The sequence below is a fragment of the Grammomys surdaster genome, unplaced genomic scaffold (genome assembly GCF_004785775.1).
Source record: "Grammomys surdaster isolate TR1022 unplaced genomic scaffold, NIH_TR_1.0 330, whole genome shotgun sequence".
NCBI lineage: Eukaryota > Metazoa > Chordata > Mammalia > Rodentia > Muridae > Grammomys > Grammomys surdaster.
In genome coordinates, this window is record NW_021604749.1 from 1,154,808 (window position 1) to 1,173,598 (window position 18,791).

Here is an 18,791-nt window from a genome sequence, read left to right on the forward strand (position 1 = left end):
TCTCTCTCTCTCTCTCTCTCTCTCTCTCTCTCTTTCTTTTGAAACTTCTGTATTTATTTTCATATTTCATAATATACATTCGCACCAGCAATGAGTGCTAACTAAAAATAGTAATGCTCGCTGACCTTCTTTGCTTGCGTGTGTATGTATACATGTGTGTATATGTATGTTTGCTGTATAGGCTTGTGTATACAGGAGTGTATGCAGAGGTATATACTGGTGTTCTTCAGGAGGCCAAAGGAGAACTCTGGGCATTCATCTTATCACTCTTTACCTTTTCTCCTTGAGACAGGTTCTTTCATTGAACTTGGAGTTTGGCAGTGTCCTGGTGAGGCTGGCCAGCAGCAAGCCTCAGTAATGTCCTCTGTTCCCACAGCCAGCACTGAGCTTATAGACATGTGTGTGACCATACCAAGTATTTTTACATGAGTATCCAAAACCCAAACTCAGGTCCTCACGCTTGAGTTGCAAGCTGTTTTACCCATAGGTCCATCTCCCTAGCCCCTACTGAGTATTTTCTACATGAAGCCACCACTGTATAGTACTCCTGCTCCCTGGTGGCAGTATGGCAGTAACTATGGAGGCATTTGTTGTCACTGGTGTGAGTTACTGAGGAGAGACTAGGTATTGGGAGAAGGAGCTGACTTGAGCCAGAATGCCTTGCTCACCAGTGAAGAGTCTCTCTGCAAATGCAGAGAGCTTGTCACATGCGTCCACACTGACTGCTACTGCTAGCTCCAGATGTTTAGCTCCCAGAGACAGCTGTGCCCGCCCTGCAGCAGCATCATTCCTCTATGTTACCAGATATGAATCTCCATGCACACTTCTCTCCCCACTAACTACGACAGTCCACTCATGTACTTGACTCTCCCATTAGTCTGTGAGCAACACAAAGCATCCAAGTATTTAAATTCATTGTGTGTATTGGGGGGTGCACATATATGGGGTTCAGTTTATGAGTCTGCCTCAATTGCTGTCTATTATCTATCTATCTATCTATCTATCTATCTATCTATCTATCTATCTATCATCTATCTATCTACCATCTATCTATCATCTGTCTGTCTATCTGTATCTGTATCTGTTTCTGTATCTGTATCTGTATCTGTATCTGTATCTGTATCTGTATCTGTATCTGTATCTGTATCTATCTGTATCTGTCTGTGCATCTGTCCATCCATCTGTCCATCCAGCCACAGGATCTCTCTTTGAACCTGCAGCTGCTTGATTCAGCTAGGCCAGCTGCTCACTGAATTTCAGGGATCCTCCAGTCTTCTCCCCAAGGGTTACAGGAACAGGTAGCAGCACTGAGCTTTGTAGGTGGGTACTGGCATCTGAACACAGGTCTTCATACTTACACAGCAAACACTTTAACAACCCAGCCATCTATTTGGTCGATCTATCCAGCTTCTCAGTAACTTCTGCATGACTCCCTACTGTCTGCCTAAGAATAATAATAACTACTTAATGAATTAATAAGCCCAATGGATAAATAAGCAGATGAGGAATCAGTCAAATCCACTATTGGCTTTAGAGTCAATAAATAAACTAATTTAAAAAAAAATCAGCTTGCTGACTGTGGTTTCCTGACTTCTTCTACTCCTCTCCCAGATCATTATACATTGCACAGGAGAACTCAAGCACGCTCCATGTGGAACCTGGTGAGCTGAGTCACATGACAAAGGTGAGGAAAACAGACCGTCTTTTTTTTTTCCCAACCCTACAGTGCAATGCACCCTAGGTGACAGGGACCCAGTGTTTGTCAATGCAGATCCACCGTAGATGATGGCTTAGCAGCAGAGCAGCATCTGTCTGTGCGGCTGTGTTAGTTATTACCCTATCATAATCAAATGGATTACACCGTAGTAATGAATACGACCATAATGGTGCGCTGGCAGTTTAATCAATGTACTTCTCAACTGCAATCGAGCAAAAATAGGTAACAGAGGATCATTTGATCTACATTTTTATTAATTTGGTGCCATTTGTCTTCTGGTTATTTTAATGATCTCTCATTATGAGAAAATGGGGGAACTTCCTGGAAGAAAAAAAAAAGTGGAGTCATCTTGCTCCATTATAGTCATTGCTTTATTTTATTGCAGGAAAAAAATGTAGCCCAATCTAACTCACTTTTAGGGTAGAGTTTTGAAATCCAATGTAATTCAGGGTTTTAGTGAGAAAAGCTCCTTTACCTTGGAGAAAGTCATCCAAGCAAAGTTCAAGATTAAGCAGTGCAAGTAGCCAAGGTACCACTTGATCACTGACTTCTTTTCTGACTATGTGTTAAAAAGGGCACTCAGTAGGGCTTTCCCCATGGCTTCTCTCCCACCATTCTCTTTTCACAAATAAAGTCAGTGGGCTCAGGCTAGCTCAGGTGGCAAGGTTGAGGACCTGAATTTGATCTTCAGAACCCACATTAAAAACAAGCAAACAAACAGCAAGTCATGAGACACAGTGTGGCCTTAAAAACCCAGTCCTGGGGAGGCTTCCAGGAGGTGACAGTCAGATTCCAGGGTTTTCTGGACAGCTAGCCTTAGCCTACTTGGCAAGTTCTTGTCTGAAGAATGGCAGTGAGGTTGTTCTCTGGCCTTCACTTTTGTATTCATGTACAGGGAGGCACACTTATAGTACACCTACACACACACACACACACACACACACACACACACAGCCTCCATCCCAGTGCCCCTCACCAGTCCTTAATACATCTGACAGCTACTTGTTTTTCAGTTGCACAGATGTGCAAAGTCATGGTAGAGATTCCTCATTTGAGATGCCGTATGAGAAACCATGACAAATGCTTTCTTCACAGTTCTTTTCAGGACCGTGTCCTTCTTGATCGTGGTTTCCAGGCATACAAGAGATTTGCCTCGTGCCTGTAACCGTTCATGGAAAGCACAAAACGCTGGTACATTTGTGCCTTGAGCACCCTCTAAATAACAGCTTTGGTCCCAGCCCAGTTTTCTACCACCACCGCTACATGTCATTGTCATTTTAACATAAACAGGATTATGAACAGAGTGGGCATCAAAGCTATGAAGGGTTGAGATAGTCCAGGATCCTGGGGTACTCTGGCTGATGGGATGGTTTCATTTTTTTCTCCCACGGTGAATTTTGGAATCTCATCTCCACTTACCAGAAGTGTAAAATTAGTTCCTTGACAGCCCATCAAAGATATTCTATATTGGAAGTGGAAGGTCCAAAGGGGCCATAAGGTAAGCTCACCTGTGAGGAAGGCTTTATACATTATTAGCCTTTTGTCACTGACTAAGAATCTGACAGAAATGGGCAAGGGAGGAAGAATTTATTCTGGCTCTCAGTTTCAGAGTAATCAGTCTATAGTCATTAGGCCCCATAGTTAGGCCCCATATACTCTGGATGAACATCATGCATGGTGTCTGTAACCTATGTCAGAGGAGACTGTTCTCTTCATGGCTGACCAAAATGCAGTAAGAAGGGAACACTGACAGTCAGTGGCTTTCTACTTCCCCCCTTTGTATTGCATCTAAACTCCTTCAAGGAGCATCCTCCTTAGCTAACCCTCTTTTAAAATCCCCTCACAAGCATACCCAGAGTATACCCCATCAGTCTCTGTCATACCTGGTATGTGACTAGAGCCAGTACTGGGGACCAGAAAAGACCAACATCATGTCGCATCATACAGAGGTAACTTTTGCCATTTGTAGCACTATGGATAACACTGCCAAACCTTTCTGTTAATTTCAACACAAGCTAAAACTCCGTGCTTGTGCTTCAATGAAGAGCTCCATTTTTCATTATTACCAACTGATTAAAAAAAAAATAGTGAACATCTGGCCTGGGTCTGTCAAGGTGCTGGATTTAGCCTCAAGGCTAAGTGTGAAGGTTAAAGATGTGTGGGGTCTGTCTACCTCCCTGAGGCTGATGAGCACACACTGTCTAGAACTGAAGCACCTGGGCTTGGCTGATGCCACTGTTGAAGATACCTGTGGGGGTTTGTATCATAAAATATGGTGGAGGTTATAATAAGAATGCTGGGCTTGGTAGATGGGGAGTGTCTGAACAGCTGGTATGAGTTTGAAATGAAGTGGTGATGTCCACTTTATTGATATTGGGAGTTCCTCCAACAGAATAAAGGCTTCTTCCTATGATGACAGAACCCATTGACAGAACCCATTGGCTCTCAGTTTTGGAGACTGGCTACCTGAGATCAGGTATGGAGTAGGCGAGCCCCTCCTGAGGGCTGTGAATGTGGATTTACTGAGGGCATTTCTTGTACCTGATGGTGGCTGTGAATTACCATTGTGTCCCTTGGTATCTAGAGGCTCAACTCTGTCTCTTTCCTCAAGCTTCCTGCTGTATTTTTGGCCTCTAGGGTACAAATGTTCCTCTTTCATGAGAACAGTCATGTTATATCAAGGGCCATTTTACTGCCTTCATTTGAACCTGACCATCTGTAAATTTCCTATGACTATAGGTAAATGTAGCAGCATATTTTCTCTGCAAGTTGGGAGGAGCTAAGGTGGGAGGAGTAAGGAGAGGAAGAGGAGGAGTAAGGAGAGGAAGAGGAGGAGTAAGGAGAGGAAGAGGAGAAGGAAGAGGAGGAGCTAGGAAAGAGAGGACAAGAGAGAGAGAGAGAGAGAGAGAGAGAGAGAGAGAGAGAGAGAGAGAGAGAGAGAGGGGGAAACATGGCTGCAGACGTTCGAGTGTCTCTAGCAGTCAAAGGTAGTTGATATATATAGGTTGGGTATTGGGTTACACCTCTGATTGGGTGGGCATCTTGTTATTGAGCGTTACCAAACATATAAAGCCTTTGGATAATCTAAGCATTAGAGTCTCATTTCTACCAGCCCTGCATGGATGGCAGGATGGTCTGGGCTAAACCCAACCTTGTGGAGACAACATGGAAGATTGGCAGAGCCATCTCCCACACTGGCATCTTGTGGGTGGCAGGGCCGGTGTCTCTGGCCACCTGAGCTGGTACCTGTTCTGGCTTGTAGTTATGGAGCCACCATGTTCCCGACTAGTCTAGGACTGAGGACATGAGCGGCTGCAGCAGTGCTGCTCGACTCAGGCTGCACACTCAGGGGTTATCTACCTCATCCCACTGGGGTTGGGGGAGCACTCCAGATTATCTTTGCAGCACATTAGTAACTTTCTTATTGTCTCAGAAAATACATGACAGAAACAACTTTAAAAAGAAGGCTGTCATTTCCTCACGGCTCTGGAGGGTTCAGTCCATTCTCAGGTGGGTAAGGAGAGGCAGAGAAGTTCATATCATGGCGTCCACTAAATAGAAAGAAGTGAGAATAGCTGTGTTCATCTGACTGTCCCTGACTCTTCTATCCAAGTCCCCATTTCATGAGATGGTACCCCTATATGGTAGGTGGGTCTTCTGTTCTCCCTTAATGCTGTTCAGACACTCTCACAGATACATTGAGAAAGGTGCCAAGCCAATCTTAAATCCAGCCAAGTTATAGAGAACACCCATCACACCTGAGTTCTGAGCTCTGTAGGACCACACAGCCCCTGGGGTCCTCTCTTCTTTCTGACATACTTCTCCTTGCATACTAAGGTGGCAGCACTTGCTCGTCTCTTCTCCTTGATCACATGAGTGCTTAGTTCTTTTAGAACTCTTGCAAAGACTACTGCATTATCTACAAAATAGCCAAGGGGCTCATCCCACTTTCACATTCCTGGATTCCTCCATCTGTTACTCCACTCACTACCATCCATCTACACACTCATCTACTTACCCACCATCCATCCATCCACCATCCATTCAGCATTCATTTGTCTACTCATCCATCCACTTATCCATCCCTCCATGTACCCACCCCCACCCATCCATTCCTCCACTCATTCATCCATGCATTCACCCATCTACCCATCTACCTATTCCTTTATGCACATATTCATTTTGGATATCTATTTTGCATCAGGCAGAGTAAGAAGAAAACAAGTATAGTATCATGAATATTATGGTCTAATTTGGAAAAGAGTTGCCAGGTGAGTGATCCCTCAGACCTGTGTCCATTTCAAACTGTGGTTAATGCTACAAAAGAAGAGTAGGTGACAGTGTGGCTCAGTGCAAGCCTGACATGAGTTCAACTCTCCAAATCCACATGGTACAAAGAGAAAACTGTAAGTTGTTCTCTGACCACCCCCACACACATACATGCCCTGGCATGCGGGCACACACAGTTTTATCTTTTTAATAAAAAAAGTGTAAATGTCCCTGAGGAAGTTCAAGACACCATATGAGCTCAGCAGGACAGACATGGAGAAGGCTCCAGCCTAAATCTGCTTTCTCTAGGGGATGCAGGCGAGGGCCAAGACTAGCTGAGCCCTGAAGGGGAGGAAAGGGAGGAGACTGGAGAAGGTGTGGGGGTGATCAACCCAAGACCACAGGCACCACCAGGGTACAGACTCAGAGAGGAGGTCTCCCTTCAGTGGGCTGTCAGGAAACCACAGCAAAGTGTTGCAGGGCAGATCAAAGGAGACGCTCTAGGAGTAGCATGAAGTCATTTGTGGGGAGAGAATGGGTAGATACAGCAGCCAGATGTGAAGAGATGGATTAGAAGGCATTATGACAGCCACAGGAGATGCTGAGTTAGTAATCTGTTAAACTCCACCTCCACAGTTACCTAGCAGCAGCCAGGTATGCTCCTCCCCACAGTTACCTGGCAATAGGCAGGTAGCCCTGCCCACTATAAAAGGGGCTGCTTGCCCCCTCCTCTCTCTCTTGCTCCGTTAACCTGCGCCTGCAGGTTGTCCTCTCCCCTCCCCCCTTCCCTTTCCCTTCTCTCCACGTGGTCATGGCCAGCCTCCACTCCTCTACCTCTCTGCTCTCCCTCCTATCTCCTTCCCCTCGTGGAACCGTCTAGTCTGCTGTGATCTGTCCAAGCTGCGCGAGTGAAAACCTTTTACTGGGCCTTGGCTACAGAGGTTGCTGAGTGGGGAGTGAGAACTGAGAACTGACTCTTCCAGTTTGTTCAGACTTAAGTTTGAGCCTGCCATCAGCAGTCACCTGGGCTCCCCAGAAGAGCATAACAGCACTAAAGATGAAAACTGTGACAGGATGGCCATACTAAATGAGCAACTCACCTATCCCAGCATGCTCTGTATCTACCACTTGACAGAACATATAAGGGAGGAGGGTATTATTAGTCCCATCTCACAGACGGAAAAAATGAGGCAGAGGGAGGCCAAACTAGTATACCCTTGCTTCTGCTCCTAGTCCCCGGTGGAAGTGACATTTAACTCCATGATCCCAAGGATGAAGAAAGGCAGGGCCATTTTCTCCATCCTACATTCTTCAAGGATCTGGTCCAAAACATTTGGAGCCAGACAACCCCCATGTAGACCCCTTCCCCCAAGGAACCTGACAAGATTCCAGATTCATAAATAAGTCTGGAGGCTGAGCTCCACTGAGCTGCCGGAGTCTTTATTACTCTACAAATGCATTCTTAATCAGCCACTGGGGTCCTTCCCATAGAGCCTTTTAAATTACAGTTAAATTCCTTGATAGCAGTCCATGTACCCAACACTGCATTTCCTGTGTTCACAGCCATAAACAAGGAAGGGAGGGGGCCTGGATAAGCAGGTTAATTGTCCTTTGAGGTCTAGACTTTGAAAGCACTGGCAGCAGTGCCTCTAAATTCTCTTGGTCCCTTGCTGCAATGCTAATAAAGTTCAGAAACAAACAGTGCAGTCTAGCCAGCCTCAGGAGCTGGACCAAGTTCTTTCATGCCTGGCTTTGGCTGCTCTGGCTCCGTTGAGCCTTCAGGTCACCTTGCAGGGGCTCTGCCCTGAGAGCTTTCCTAGGAGTGGATGGGGAGCAGGAGAGGCAACATCTAAGCTGCAGACCTGAGGGGATGCCTGCCGCCTGCAGAGGTTCCTCCTAACTTTTAGGTCAGAACAAGTTTGACCTTGTTGGGGAGGATTATGGGAGTGAGGCAGGTAAATATCTTCCCTTCTGCAAATTCTCTTAGTCTGCCACTGCCTTAAGGACACAAAGGCACAGTTGGTCTTAAAACAGGAATGCACACAGAACAACCTGGGGCCAAATTCTGTCTGTCTGTTTTGTAAACAGCTATCTATTAGGGCACAGCCAGACCCCATCCTTTCCATACACAGCTGAGTAGTTGAGGTAGAATTATTAGGTCTGGCTACATCTGAAATATTTACTAGCTAGTTTTTTACAGAAATTGTCAACCCCCTTTGTAAATATAAATCTGATTTTTCTGTTGTTCTGCTCAATACCCTACAATAAACCCCTACTACTCTAAAATGAAGGTGAGCAAAAGTTACCTCTGGAAAGGGTTACCAGTTCTTACTGGCGCATCCTATCAGGCTGATCCAGGAGCCTAAGTGAAACAAAGCATACGTGCAGAAGGCCTAACTGCAAAATCACCCTCTGACAATCTGTACAATGCAAAGGTACTCTCAAACCATTTCCAGGCATATAATTTGGGAGTGTCAAGTATATTCAGCACTGTACCATCAATTTCTAAAACATATCCATCTTGCAAACCTGAAATCCATACCCATTGAGGAGAAGCAAACAAAACCCCAAGCAGCAAACAACAACAGCAAACAACACCCCTCTGGGATTCAGTGGGCAGAGCTTGTATTGTGCTTCCTGTGTCCCCTGGGTTGTTTTCAGGCTCTTGTCACATCAATATGAAAGTAACTAACATGTGTCCTGGGGGAACTCAGACCTGTACCTGAGCTACCCGTGGTAGGCAAGCAAAGAGGTGTTGCTTTTGTGCCTTCAGAATGGCACTAATTGTGTTTATCTTTGGGAAACAGGAGAAAGCAGGCAACTTTCTAGAACTGAGTACAAACTGGGGAGACGGCTTAGTGAAAAAGGGCAGTTAGCATGAAGCTCTAATTTCAGATCTCCAGAACTCACATAAAAAGCCAAGCACGGATATGTACAACTCCAGGGTGGAGGGTTGGGCAAAGAGAGGAGGATCACTTGGCAGCCTAAGCCCAGGCTCAATGAAAGACCCTGAGAAGTAAGACATGAGGCAGAGAGCAGGGCACCTGGTGTTCCCCAACAGGCATATGTACATCACACACACACACACACACACACAGACCAGACACGCACTTGTGCACATACACACACTGTCAGGTACATCCCCCCACTCACACACACACACCAGTGTGCACACACACCACATGTACGTGTGTGCACACACACAGCACACTCACACACATACACAAATGCATATGCTCATACTCTAAATGAACAAGGGGAGATTCTGCCATCCCTCCTGTTGTCTTCCCACTTTGGTGACAGAAAGGTCCCCTGAGGCAGGCTGTTGGCAGCCTCCCAGTCACTCTGGCCTGTTTCTGAGTTGAGGCACACAGCACTCAGAGGTGAGCTATTAATTTGTGCTTTGTGACTCAGCCTCGATCTTGATTTAGGGCAACAGAAACTCTCCTCGAAATTGTGAAGAATGAATTAGTTTACTAATTTTTGCTATTAGAATCTGATCAGTGGGACAGACACAGTTCCCACCGTCCTGTAATCAATCACCATTTTCCATGTTTATCTCCTACTCAATTTTTACTGTAGGGTTCTATACACATCAATTTGTCCCAATGCTCTTCCTACATATGTTTTAAATTACTTTATCATTGTATAAATTTCACAGCCATTAAAAAAGCTCTAATACTGAAGTGGCTGACATGGTGTTAAAAATTGGATTAAATTCCACGGGGTAATAAATTGTGACCTAAATCCAATCTCTCATGGGTGACTGAAGGATACAATGAAAAATTATTGCTTTGTCATGTCACACTAATGCAAATACACTGGGTGACCAGAAAGTGACAGAGAAACAGAGCAACCATACAGTCTGTTCCTTATCTAAAGCGACCAGCTAACTTCGAAGACCAGTCAGGGGGTCTCCGTTGGGATCCGCCCCCCTCCAGCAGCAAGTGAATTGCCTGACAGTGTGAGCCTCTTGCGGCAGCCGGGAGGCCACAGGCAGAACACTCGGGCTTTTGTAGGTGGCAAAGCATATGACTGAGCTTCTGGCCATTGAACCCCTGGCCACTGAATCCTGACTCTGGTACTTGTTAACTGTGTGATCGTGGCGTCTCTCCCCAAGTGCCTTAATTTCCTGCATAACAAGAGTTGGCAGGAATCACTGAGTTAACATAACTCACTTGCTAAGTATCATCCTTGGCAACTAGCCATCCTTGGAGGACCGCTAAGGGTGATTACAGGTTCTGGACCTCTTGACCATGAAGCTTTTGAACAGAAAGGCCCAGATTTCAGTTTTTTATACTTGAATTTTTTCCTATACATAATGAGACAGCTTGTAGATGGGATTCAAGTCTAAACACGGAATTGGTATATGATTATTTACATTGCATGTATAGCTTATACATATATGTGAGGGTAATTTTATATGCTATTTTGAGAGTGCCTGCATTTTGAATACTCTGTCTCACAACGGGTCAAATCTGGCATTTTCCTCTTGAGGGGTAGAGTTGGCTGTGCTCAAAATTGGGCAGACCTGGGTACCACGGCTCACACTGGTAAGCTCAGCAATTAGGAAGCTGAAACAGAAGAATCACAGAGTTTCAGGCCAGCCTGGGCTACAGAGTAATACCTTGTCTCAAAAACAACAACAACAACAAAAAAAATGTTGTATCTTGGAACATTTCAGATTTTGAATTTTCAAATTCAGTCTGCTTAATTTACATCAATCTATGTATTTGTTTGTTTCCAGACAGGGATTTATGTAGTTCAGATTGGTTTCAAACCCACCGTGTATCCAAGGGTGACCATGAACTTCTGTCTTCCTACCTCCACCTCTGGAGTGCTGAGATTACAGGCCTGCTCCACCTTACCTAGTTTATACAGTGCAAGGGATGAAGCCCAGAGCCTAGGGGATGCTAGGTAAAGCACTGTACCCTATGAGCTAACCCTCACCCCTAGACTGTCTTATTTGAATTGCCATCCTAAGCAAAGTTTAGGCTTTGCCAAAGGCTCTGTTGCAGACACACATCTGCCGATCCTCCCTGAAATCTTCCAAAATTATCAACCACCAGTCAAGGGGTGATCTGTTATTGGGCCTGCAGGTGCAAACCTGTTTTCCTGGTTATAAGGGGTCTGGTTCTATGTATTTGACAACAGCCATCTTCCCCAACAGAAACTCTATGAAGGCAGCTATCTCCAACTGTCTTGTTTATGGATCTTATTCTAGCACCGTTACCTGGAATGTGGCAACTGCTAAATACACATTAGCTGAGTCCGTCAATGAATTCAACCTGCTCAAGAATGCAAGCCATTCCTCCTGGAGAGTGTTAACATTTTTAGCAAGTGCTTCCAAGAAAGACTGAAATTATATCCAAAGACCATTTCCTCTACCTATCTCCCCTGGAGACACTCTTGTCAGACTCCAGTCCTTCCCTCTACCCTGCTTGATGCCAGATGGGCAGTAGCCTGCACCTTCTCTGCTGTCTCCCATCCCCACCCTGCAATGTGAGCGCCATGAGATCAGCTGTGTTTCTCTCATTCACCACATCACCCATTTGGCACCCTGTTTAATTTGTGATAGGTGCTTATTGGGGACTGGGTATGGAATATTCTTCTGAAAGGCTCATGTGCTTGGTCTATAGTTCTGTCTGTGTTCAGGACTTTCTGAAAGTGACAGGCTCAGGAGGGCTCTGCCCTAGTTAATCCACGGATGGATGCATCTTTTTGTGGCGTTGTTAGGAAATGATGGGAACTAGAAGACAAAGCCTATTTGGAAGGAATGGGTCACTAGAGTCACGGCCCTGAAGGGTGTATCTGGTCCCCAGTCCCTTCCTTTCTGACTTTGCATTCTTGTTGCCATGGGTAAGCAGCTCTGCTCTACAGCACAATGCCCATCACACCTGCTCTGATGCTCTACCCTGTCTTGCCACAGCCACAAAACAATGAAGCCAAGTGAACAGGGACCACAAGCTCTGAAACAGAACCCAGACACCTTTCCTCCTCTAAAGTGTGTTTTTTCAGGCACTCTTGTCACAACTAAGAGACATGATCAACACGCTGTTCCATGCATCCTTCGACTTAGTGAAATAGGTAACATTGAAGTGTGCTGGGGGAAGAGATCAATGTTCTTGTTCAAGATGAATTTTCACGGCATTCTTCGGGTACCTTACACTCTCCCCAGGGTTGTGAAAAAGCCAAAGGATGTGAGATAGAATTTCTTTCATTCCCTTATCTCAAACCACTCAATAGCAACAGATACTTGATGAACGTCAAGCCTGGTGCCAGGTGCTAGAAGAAATCAACAATTTTGTTCAAATTTATGAAAAAAGAAGCTTGCCAACTGTACAACCCAAATTAGTAGTATTCTCAAACTGCCTGTGACATTCCTGGCAAAAGGGTCCCAGATGCTAGTGTCTCCATGGTTACCTGGGGGTGGGAGAGTTGTTGTGCTATGGGGCGTGGTAGCCAGCGAAGAGGAGACAGGCACCCATGTGCTCTAGGCCAGTAAAGCACCCGGCTTGCAAGGCCTTCCAGCCATGCAGGAGCTTTATCCTTTTCCAAACTCCCCTTCTTGCCTTGAACAAAGGGGAAGCCGATTAGTCAGGCTCTCTCTAGGCAGAACTGCTCCAAGCTGCAGCTCACAAGTGCAGAGTGAGAAGCCTGTTCTCAATCCCTTGTCTATAGAGGTCATTGTGAGCACACAAGAAAAACTCCATCTAGCCATGATCCTCTTGTTTCAAAATACACTTGGCTTGCGGAGTGCTTACTTCTGGAAGTTTGCAGAAGATGTGCCTGACCACAACTAGGAAAGGCCTCCTGCAGCGTGTCCTGCCTTGGATGCTTTCCTCTTCCTGCATAAGCTCTTCAGCTTAGCTTTCAGGCACATCACTTAGAGACCAACACATTCTAGAGATAAGTTTAAAAGGAGAGGTACCTCTCCAGCAGGGGCAGGAACTGGCCATCTCTGGGGAAAGATGAGGAGGTGGCAGGGGTGGGAGAAAGGCAGAAGGGTCACTTTTGATGTTAGCTTTCTAGAAAGCTGGCTAGCTTTCTGCTCAGTTTTAAGTGCCCCAGAAAAGTCTCAGTAGAACTGTTCAGGTGGGACACTTCCAGATGGGAGACCTTGGGGACTGCTGGCCATAGCTCCTTGAGATACAGACATGCTATAACCAATGTGATTGGACTGAAAGGCACCTAGGAGACAAGAGAAGTAATTTCTGTGTGTGTCTTTGATGGCATTTCCAGGTGGGATTAGCTTAGAGGGGAAGACAACTCCCCACTGCTTGTGGTGCCATCCTATAAGCTTCAGACCAAGATGGATTTAAAAAAAAGAAGAACGTTGTGCCCCTAGCTCAAGCTTTGCCTCTGCTTTCTGGCCTTCATGCCATGAGCTCTTGTGCTTTGCCAAGCCATCTCTACCACAAGGGTCTGAGACTGAGTCCCTAGGTGATTTGGGATTGAGGTAAAGGGAGGGGTGTGGTTTCAGTCCTAGGTTTCCACGATCTGGATTTAAAAACCACATTTCTTTTTTTCCAGTTCAAGATGTCCTTGACTGTTGCCATCCAGGAGTTATAGACCATAAGTCACATGGAGGTTCAGTCAGAATGACATGGGGTTCCTATGGTGGTTCTAGAGACCAAAGGGTAGACAGGTACTCCATGCAACTCTGTAAGTGTTGTATATGAGTACATCTGTGCATGTGCATATGTATGGGTGTGCATGTGTGCATACATGCATATGAAAATTCAAATATAATTCCATGTGTGTGTGCATGTCTGTATAAGCATGTGTTTGCATGCATGTGTATATGTGAATTGAAATACAATTTTGTGAGTGTATGTCTGTAGGAGCATGTGTGTATATGTGTGTTTGCATGCATGTATATATGTGTATGTGCTCTTATGTATAAACATGTATGTGTATATGCACATGTGCACTTGCATGAGTGTGTGTGTGTGTGTGTGTGAGAGAGAGAGAGAGAGAGAGAGAGACAACTTTGTGACTGCAGTGAGTGTACTATCTTTGGGAGGAAGGGTTTGCTGGGCATCTGGAGACACCTTCTTCTGAGGTCATATTTAGGGATGGGTCTTTCCACAAAACTCCCAAGAATCTCTCTCTTTGCATGTTCCTTGGTGGACAGTCCACAGGAGTCTTTTGCCCTTGTATATGTGCAAGCAGGTGACAGTTGTCGTCAAATAAAATGGAGGAAGTCTTCTATTCACTTCTTTCAAGATTATTCTCCACAGGAGGCAGAAAGCAAAGGTCAGAAAAGCAAGAATGGCCCTGTGGAGAGCAAATCTTCTCCAGAGCTTTCTCTGGGCTGAGTGGGGATGAGGCTGAGGGACAGGCAAAGTAGAGGAGCCACAGGAACAAAGACCTTGACAAAAGTCAACATAGAAAATAAATTTCCTTTCCTCTGGATCTGTCCAGAGGCAGAGGAACTTACTTTCAGTGGCTACGCTCTCTGTGAGGCCCAGCGAGTGCCTGTGTGGGGAGGAACAGTGATGTTCCTATACTGTCTGCTGTCAAATGTTCCCGCTACTGTGCCTCTTTTCCTCATTTCGCAGGAGATAAAAAAGGACCACTAGGCCAAAGCCAGTCCCCCCAGAGCAGAGGGAATTCCGGGTGTCATGGTTTCCAGAAGGGAAGGCAATCTCCCTGTGGGGTGTAATTACATCCCTGCTTTTCGCAGAAGAATAGTTTATGGCTTAAATGCTATTAATTGTAAGCCATTCTGTTTCACGGGAAGTTGTTCATTGATAACTACCCAATTAGAGTTATTTTGCAATTAGTCTATTCACAGTAAATTTACTGCAAAGGGGAGGCCACGATGCAGGAAATTAAAGCATCGTGGGTCTGGTGAGTCATGTGTCTTAAATGCCAACTCCATTAACCAGTTTGGAGGTCCTGGGAGGGCATGCCACGTTCGCCAAGGCAGAGACAGCCAACCCTGCAGGCAGCCCCAATGAGCTCAGAAGCTAGCAGACAGCTCAGTATGACCCAGGAGAAGCACTGGAAACTCTGCTATGTGGTGGTGAATGATTGTGGATAAGCTGTAAGGCAAATATCTGTGTAATGTGCATCACTGACCAGGTGCATTTGCTTAACTGTGTAGTCTTTAAACCCTCTGAGATGAATAGATACAACACCAAAGCACAGAGAGGGCAGGCAACTTGTCACAAATCTCACAGCTTGTGCAGAGGAAGTCCAAAATGCAAATGCAGGCACTCTTCCCTGGCACCTATGCTCACATCATTGCCGCAGACTCCCTGTTTCCTCAGGCTGACAACCTCCCTTCTCTCTCAGACTATACTGAGGAGAAGTGGGCGTACCTCTCAGGCAGCTAAAGTTCTTTGGGGTTTGTATAACTGAAGCTGAAGTGAAAATCAGTTTGCCTCCTGAAGGCCAACCAACCTTTGGAAGGCCTCAGACTCATCCTGAATTCTGATACTGGCTTTGCTGTCTGTTAGCTTCACACCTCCACCCAAATCCTAAACCTGTCTGAGCCTAGCTTTCCTCAGAAAAGGATTCATGGTGCTAGAACTGCACTGTATAATTGACTATAGATGACCCCTAGCATAGTGATGAATGATGTACAGCTTTTCAACTTGATAATGTTGGGAACAAAAACTCATCCGGACACCATCCTGCTTCCTGCTTTCACTGCAGCACTTAATAACTTACAGAGTGCAGTCAACACATTGTCTTAATGTAAGCTTTGCTTTTGGTGCCTTTGACCAACTGTAGGCTCAGAAACTTTCTGAGCACATTTAAGGTGGACCAGACTGAACTACGGCATTCCATAGGACAGATGTATTGCATGTATTTTTGATTTCATGGAATTTCTATGTTAAATTAAATGGTCAGGATGGAAGCCTCTTAGAAGCTGAAAAGCAGTCTGAATCCACTGGAACCTAAGCAAGTGCACTGATGTTTGTGTATTTGCTCTAAGGTCTGTGATAAAGATACATAGCCCAATGACTATACAGATTTGCTACTTGGCCTCATGGAACAAGCATGCAAGCTCTAAGTGTGACAGGAGCCATATTTTCTTGGTTCAGACTTCCAAAATGCCCCTGCCTGGCACTGGCTAAGAAGAGCTCTTGGAAACATTGCATTCTACTTAATTATTGCTGCACACAAAGTGCCAAGTGCAATCAAGAACACAGGCAGGAACCAGCTGGACCACACAGAGGCTTGGGAAAGGACGAACTTTCTTTTTAAATCTGTCTATTGAACAGGAAGTGTTGCATAGATACACATTTGGTGCTACAAGCTCAAAAAGTCATGCTGAACTTGACTAAGAGGGAACGTGTGAAGGCCATGTTAAGCCTTCCTTTCCCATCTTTCCTTGGGACATTTGGAGTCTAATAAACTGTATGATACATAGAGCCATGAAGAGGTATTCTTTAGGATCCATGGGGATTTGGGTACCACATCCTACAATACGCATATCCAACAGTGTCCTATTTCTTATACGAAATGGTATGGTGTTTGTTTATATCCTGCACATCCTCCTCTATGCTTCAAATAATTTCTGGATGACTTATAGTTCCTTATGCAATGTCAGGGCTGTACAATATTGCATAAGTAAAAAGCCAAGGTCTGACAGAGTCTAGTTTTTTTTTATTTCTGTAGCCTGTGAATTCCAGATTGCTATAAACATAGCACAATACATTTGTAGACACTGAGATCATATCACAATGTCAAAGTTGGACATCTATGCTAAAGGGAACAGGTAAATATACTAACACATGTCATGTGATCTTGTAAAACTTGCCTTATAGCAGACAGCAGGAGTTCAGAGTTCCCTGACAAATGGTCAGGGTTTCAGGTACAGTGTGGCTATATTCAGAGGGCCTGAGAAGGCAGAAGGATGGGGCCAGAGACAGGAGAAAGGGACTTACCTTCTAGGGGACAGAATCGAGTCACCTTCTCTGGCATCAGCAGCCCCAGCTTGTGGCGACAGTAGGTTTCTGCAATCTCCTGGCGGCAGTGCTTGGACTTAGCACGGGTCAGTGCTGAGATGGCCTCCTTGCCAGAGATATCACACTTGGGGGCCTGGTCAGACTTGGTTTCGGGGGACCCACCACCACCACTCTTCCTGGCATGGTTGTGTCTTGAGAGATCCTTCCCTTGGCTACCTTTGCCTGTGGCTTTTTCCCGAGGAGGCAGGACCTCCTTGGGGCCTTTCCCCAGGACTGACTGCCCCTGTCCTTTGTCCTGGGCATCCAGCTTTCTCTGCAAACGCTCTTTCTGTCTGCTGGGGGTCTTCTTTGCCAACTCTGGCTGGTGCTTCTGCTTCTGGGTCCTGGGTGCAAAGTTGCTGTTGTCCACATTCTCAAAGTCCTTGGGGACTGAGTTCTCATTATTGCTGTCGGTCCGAACTTTCTCTTTGGGCCGGTGAGAGAAGTAGCCATCCTGGAGAATTAGAGAAACAGAAAATTGTCACTGAGGCATGCTGGTAAGCAGGCTAGCCTGAGAGGGTGACAGGTGGAGAAGCCTGAGCCAAGATTGCTATTCTTCTCTCATTGACTCAGACTGTGGAAACACATTTCTTCTTGAACGTTAGTTTCCCACTCTGCTCCCACAAGACAGCCTCTCCATGCTCACAGTGACCAGGACAGTGACTGTGAATCTCAAAGATCCCCTCCTCCACTCTACTAACTGGGGAAAATTACCCTCTGGGCTTCTGTTCAAATGGCAGCAAGAGGTGCTATAATGGTATACAGTAGAGCTGGAATCTTCAGGATCAAAGCATAAAGGAGACGATATGAACCGATGATGTATATATCGTATATATTTTGTATGTTGTATATACTTTTTATACATGCATATACTGCCTTAAGGACAAGCAAATCTATCTGTGCCTATAAGAGAAGGTAGGCTTGGACCACTTTCAAGTTCATAAACAAGACTGCATGCCTTTTTATCTTTTAATTTAGTTCAATTTAACTTGATTTTTATCCACAGTGCAGTCAGTGCCAAACGAACCTGGCAATGAGTCTCAAGATGCAAACCTGTGACCTTTACTTCCCTAGCTGCACTGGGCTCAAGTCCATGGCCTTATCCATCCTGGGAAAGTGCTCTGCCATGGAGTTATATTCCACAGCCCTTTTAAATTTTTGTTTTATTATATTTTTTATTCTGAGACCAAGTCTCACCAGGTGAGCCAGGCTGGCTTTGAATTTTCTCTGCGGTCAGTTCCTCCAGCTAATTGTTAATATCAGGTGCTGGCACTGCCATCAGGCCAATGTGGCTAATGACTAATTCAACCATCTTCTCAAGAGATGAGGTTACCATGGCACCAGGGACTCAGCATGACCCCATCCACCGTCCCCCACCTCAGATGTTACTCAGCTGCTATGGGATGTTAAAGTGTTCCAGTAAGAGAGAAGGAGAGTGTTTGCCTTCTGGAATGAATTATCCACAGGCACTTGACAGCTTCTAGAGAGTCTGTGTGAGGCAGCATGGTGAAGGAGGATCAGGCATTTCCAGAGGCCTCAGAACTCCATCCCCCAGAGTCTGTGCTGGCTTCTGTAGTGATCACAGTTCTGCCTCACCGTCTTCCCTGTATTTTCTCCCTCAAAAATTTTATTTTATTGTTGTGGGACTAAGATTTCAAAAACATGGAAAAAATGATGAGATCTACCTAATCAGCCCCTTCCCCATTTAAAGATAGAACCTCACTATGAAGCCCTGGCTGGCCTGGAATGTGCTATGTATGTATGTTTTATGTGCACATGAGTGCAGTGCCTTGGAGGCCAGAGGAGGTGATCAGATCCCCTGGAGCTGGAGCTACAGTGGT

The 18,791-nt window shown here is 45.5% G+C and overlaps 1 protein-coding gene across 1 annotated transcript in view; it reads right to left on the bottom strand.

Moving 5' to 3' along the window:
* The window catches only part of Xylt1 (xylosyltransferase 1), a 288,836-nt gene that overhangs the window by 101,724 nt on the left and 168,321 nt on the right, over positions 1 to 18,791 (bottom strand). The window contains exon 3 of the mRNA XM_028778238.1: positions 16,891 to 17,404. Within this exon, the coding sequence (XP_028634071.1) occupies positions 16,891 to 17,404 (514 nt within the window). The remainder of the gene's footprint in view (positions 1 to 16,890; positions 17,405 to 18,791) is intronic.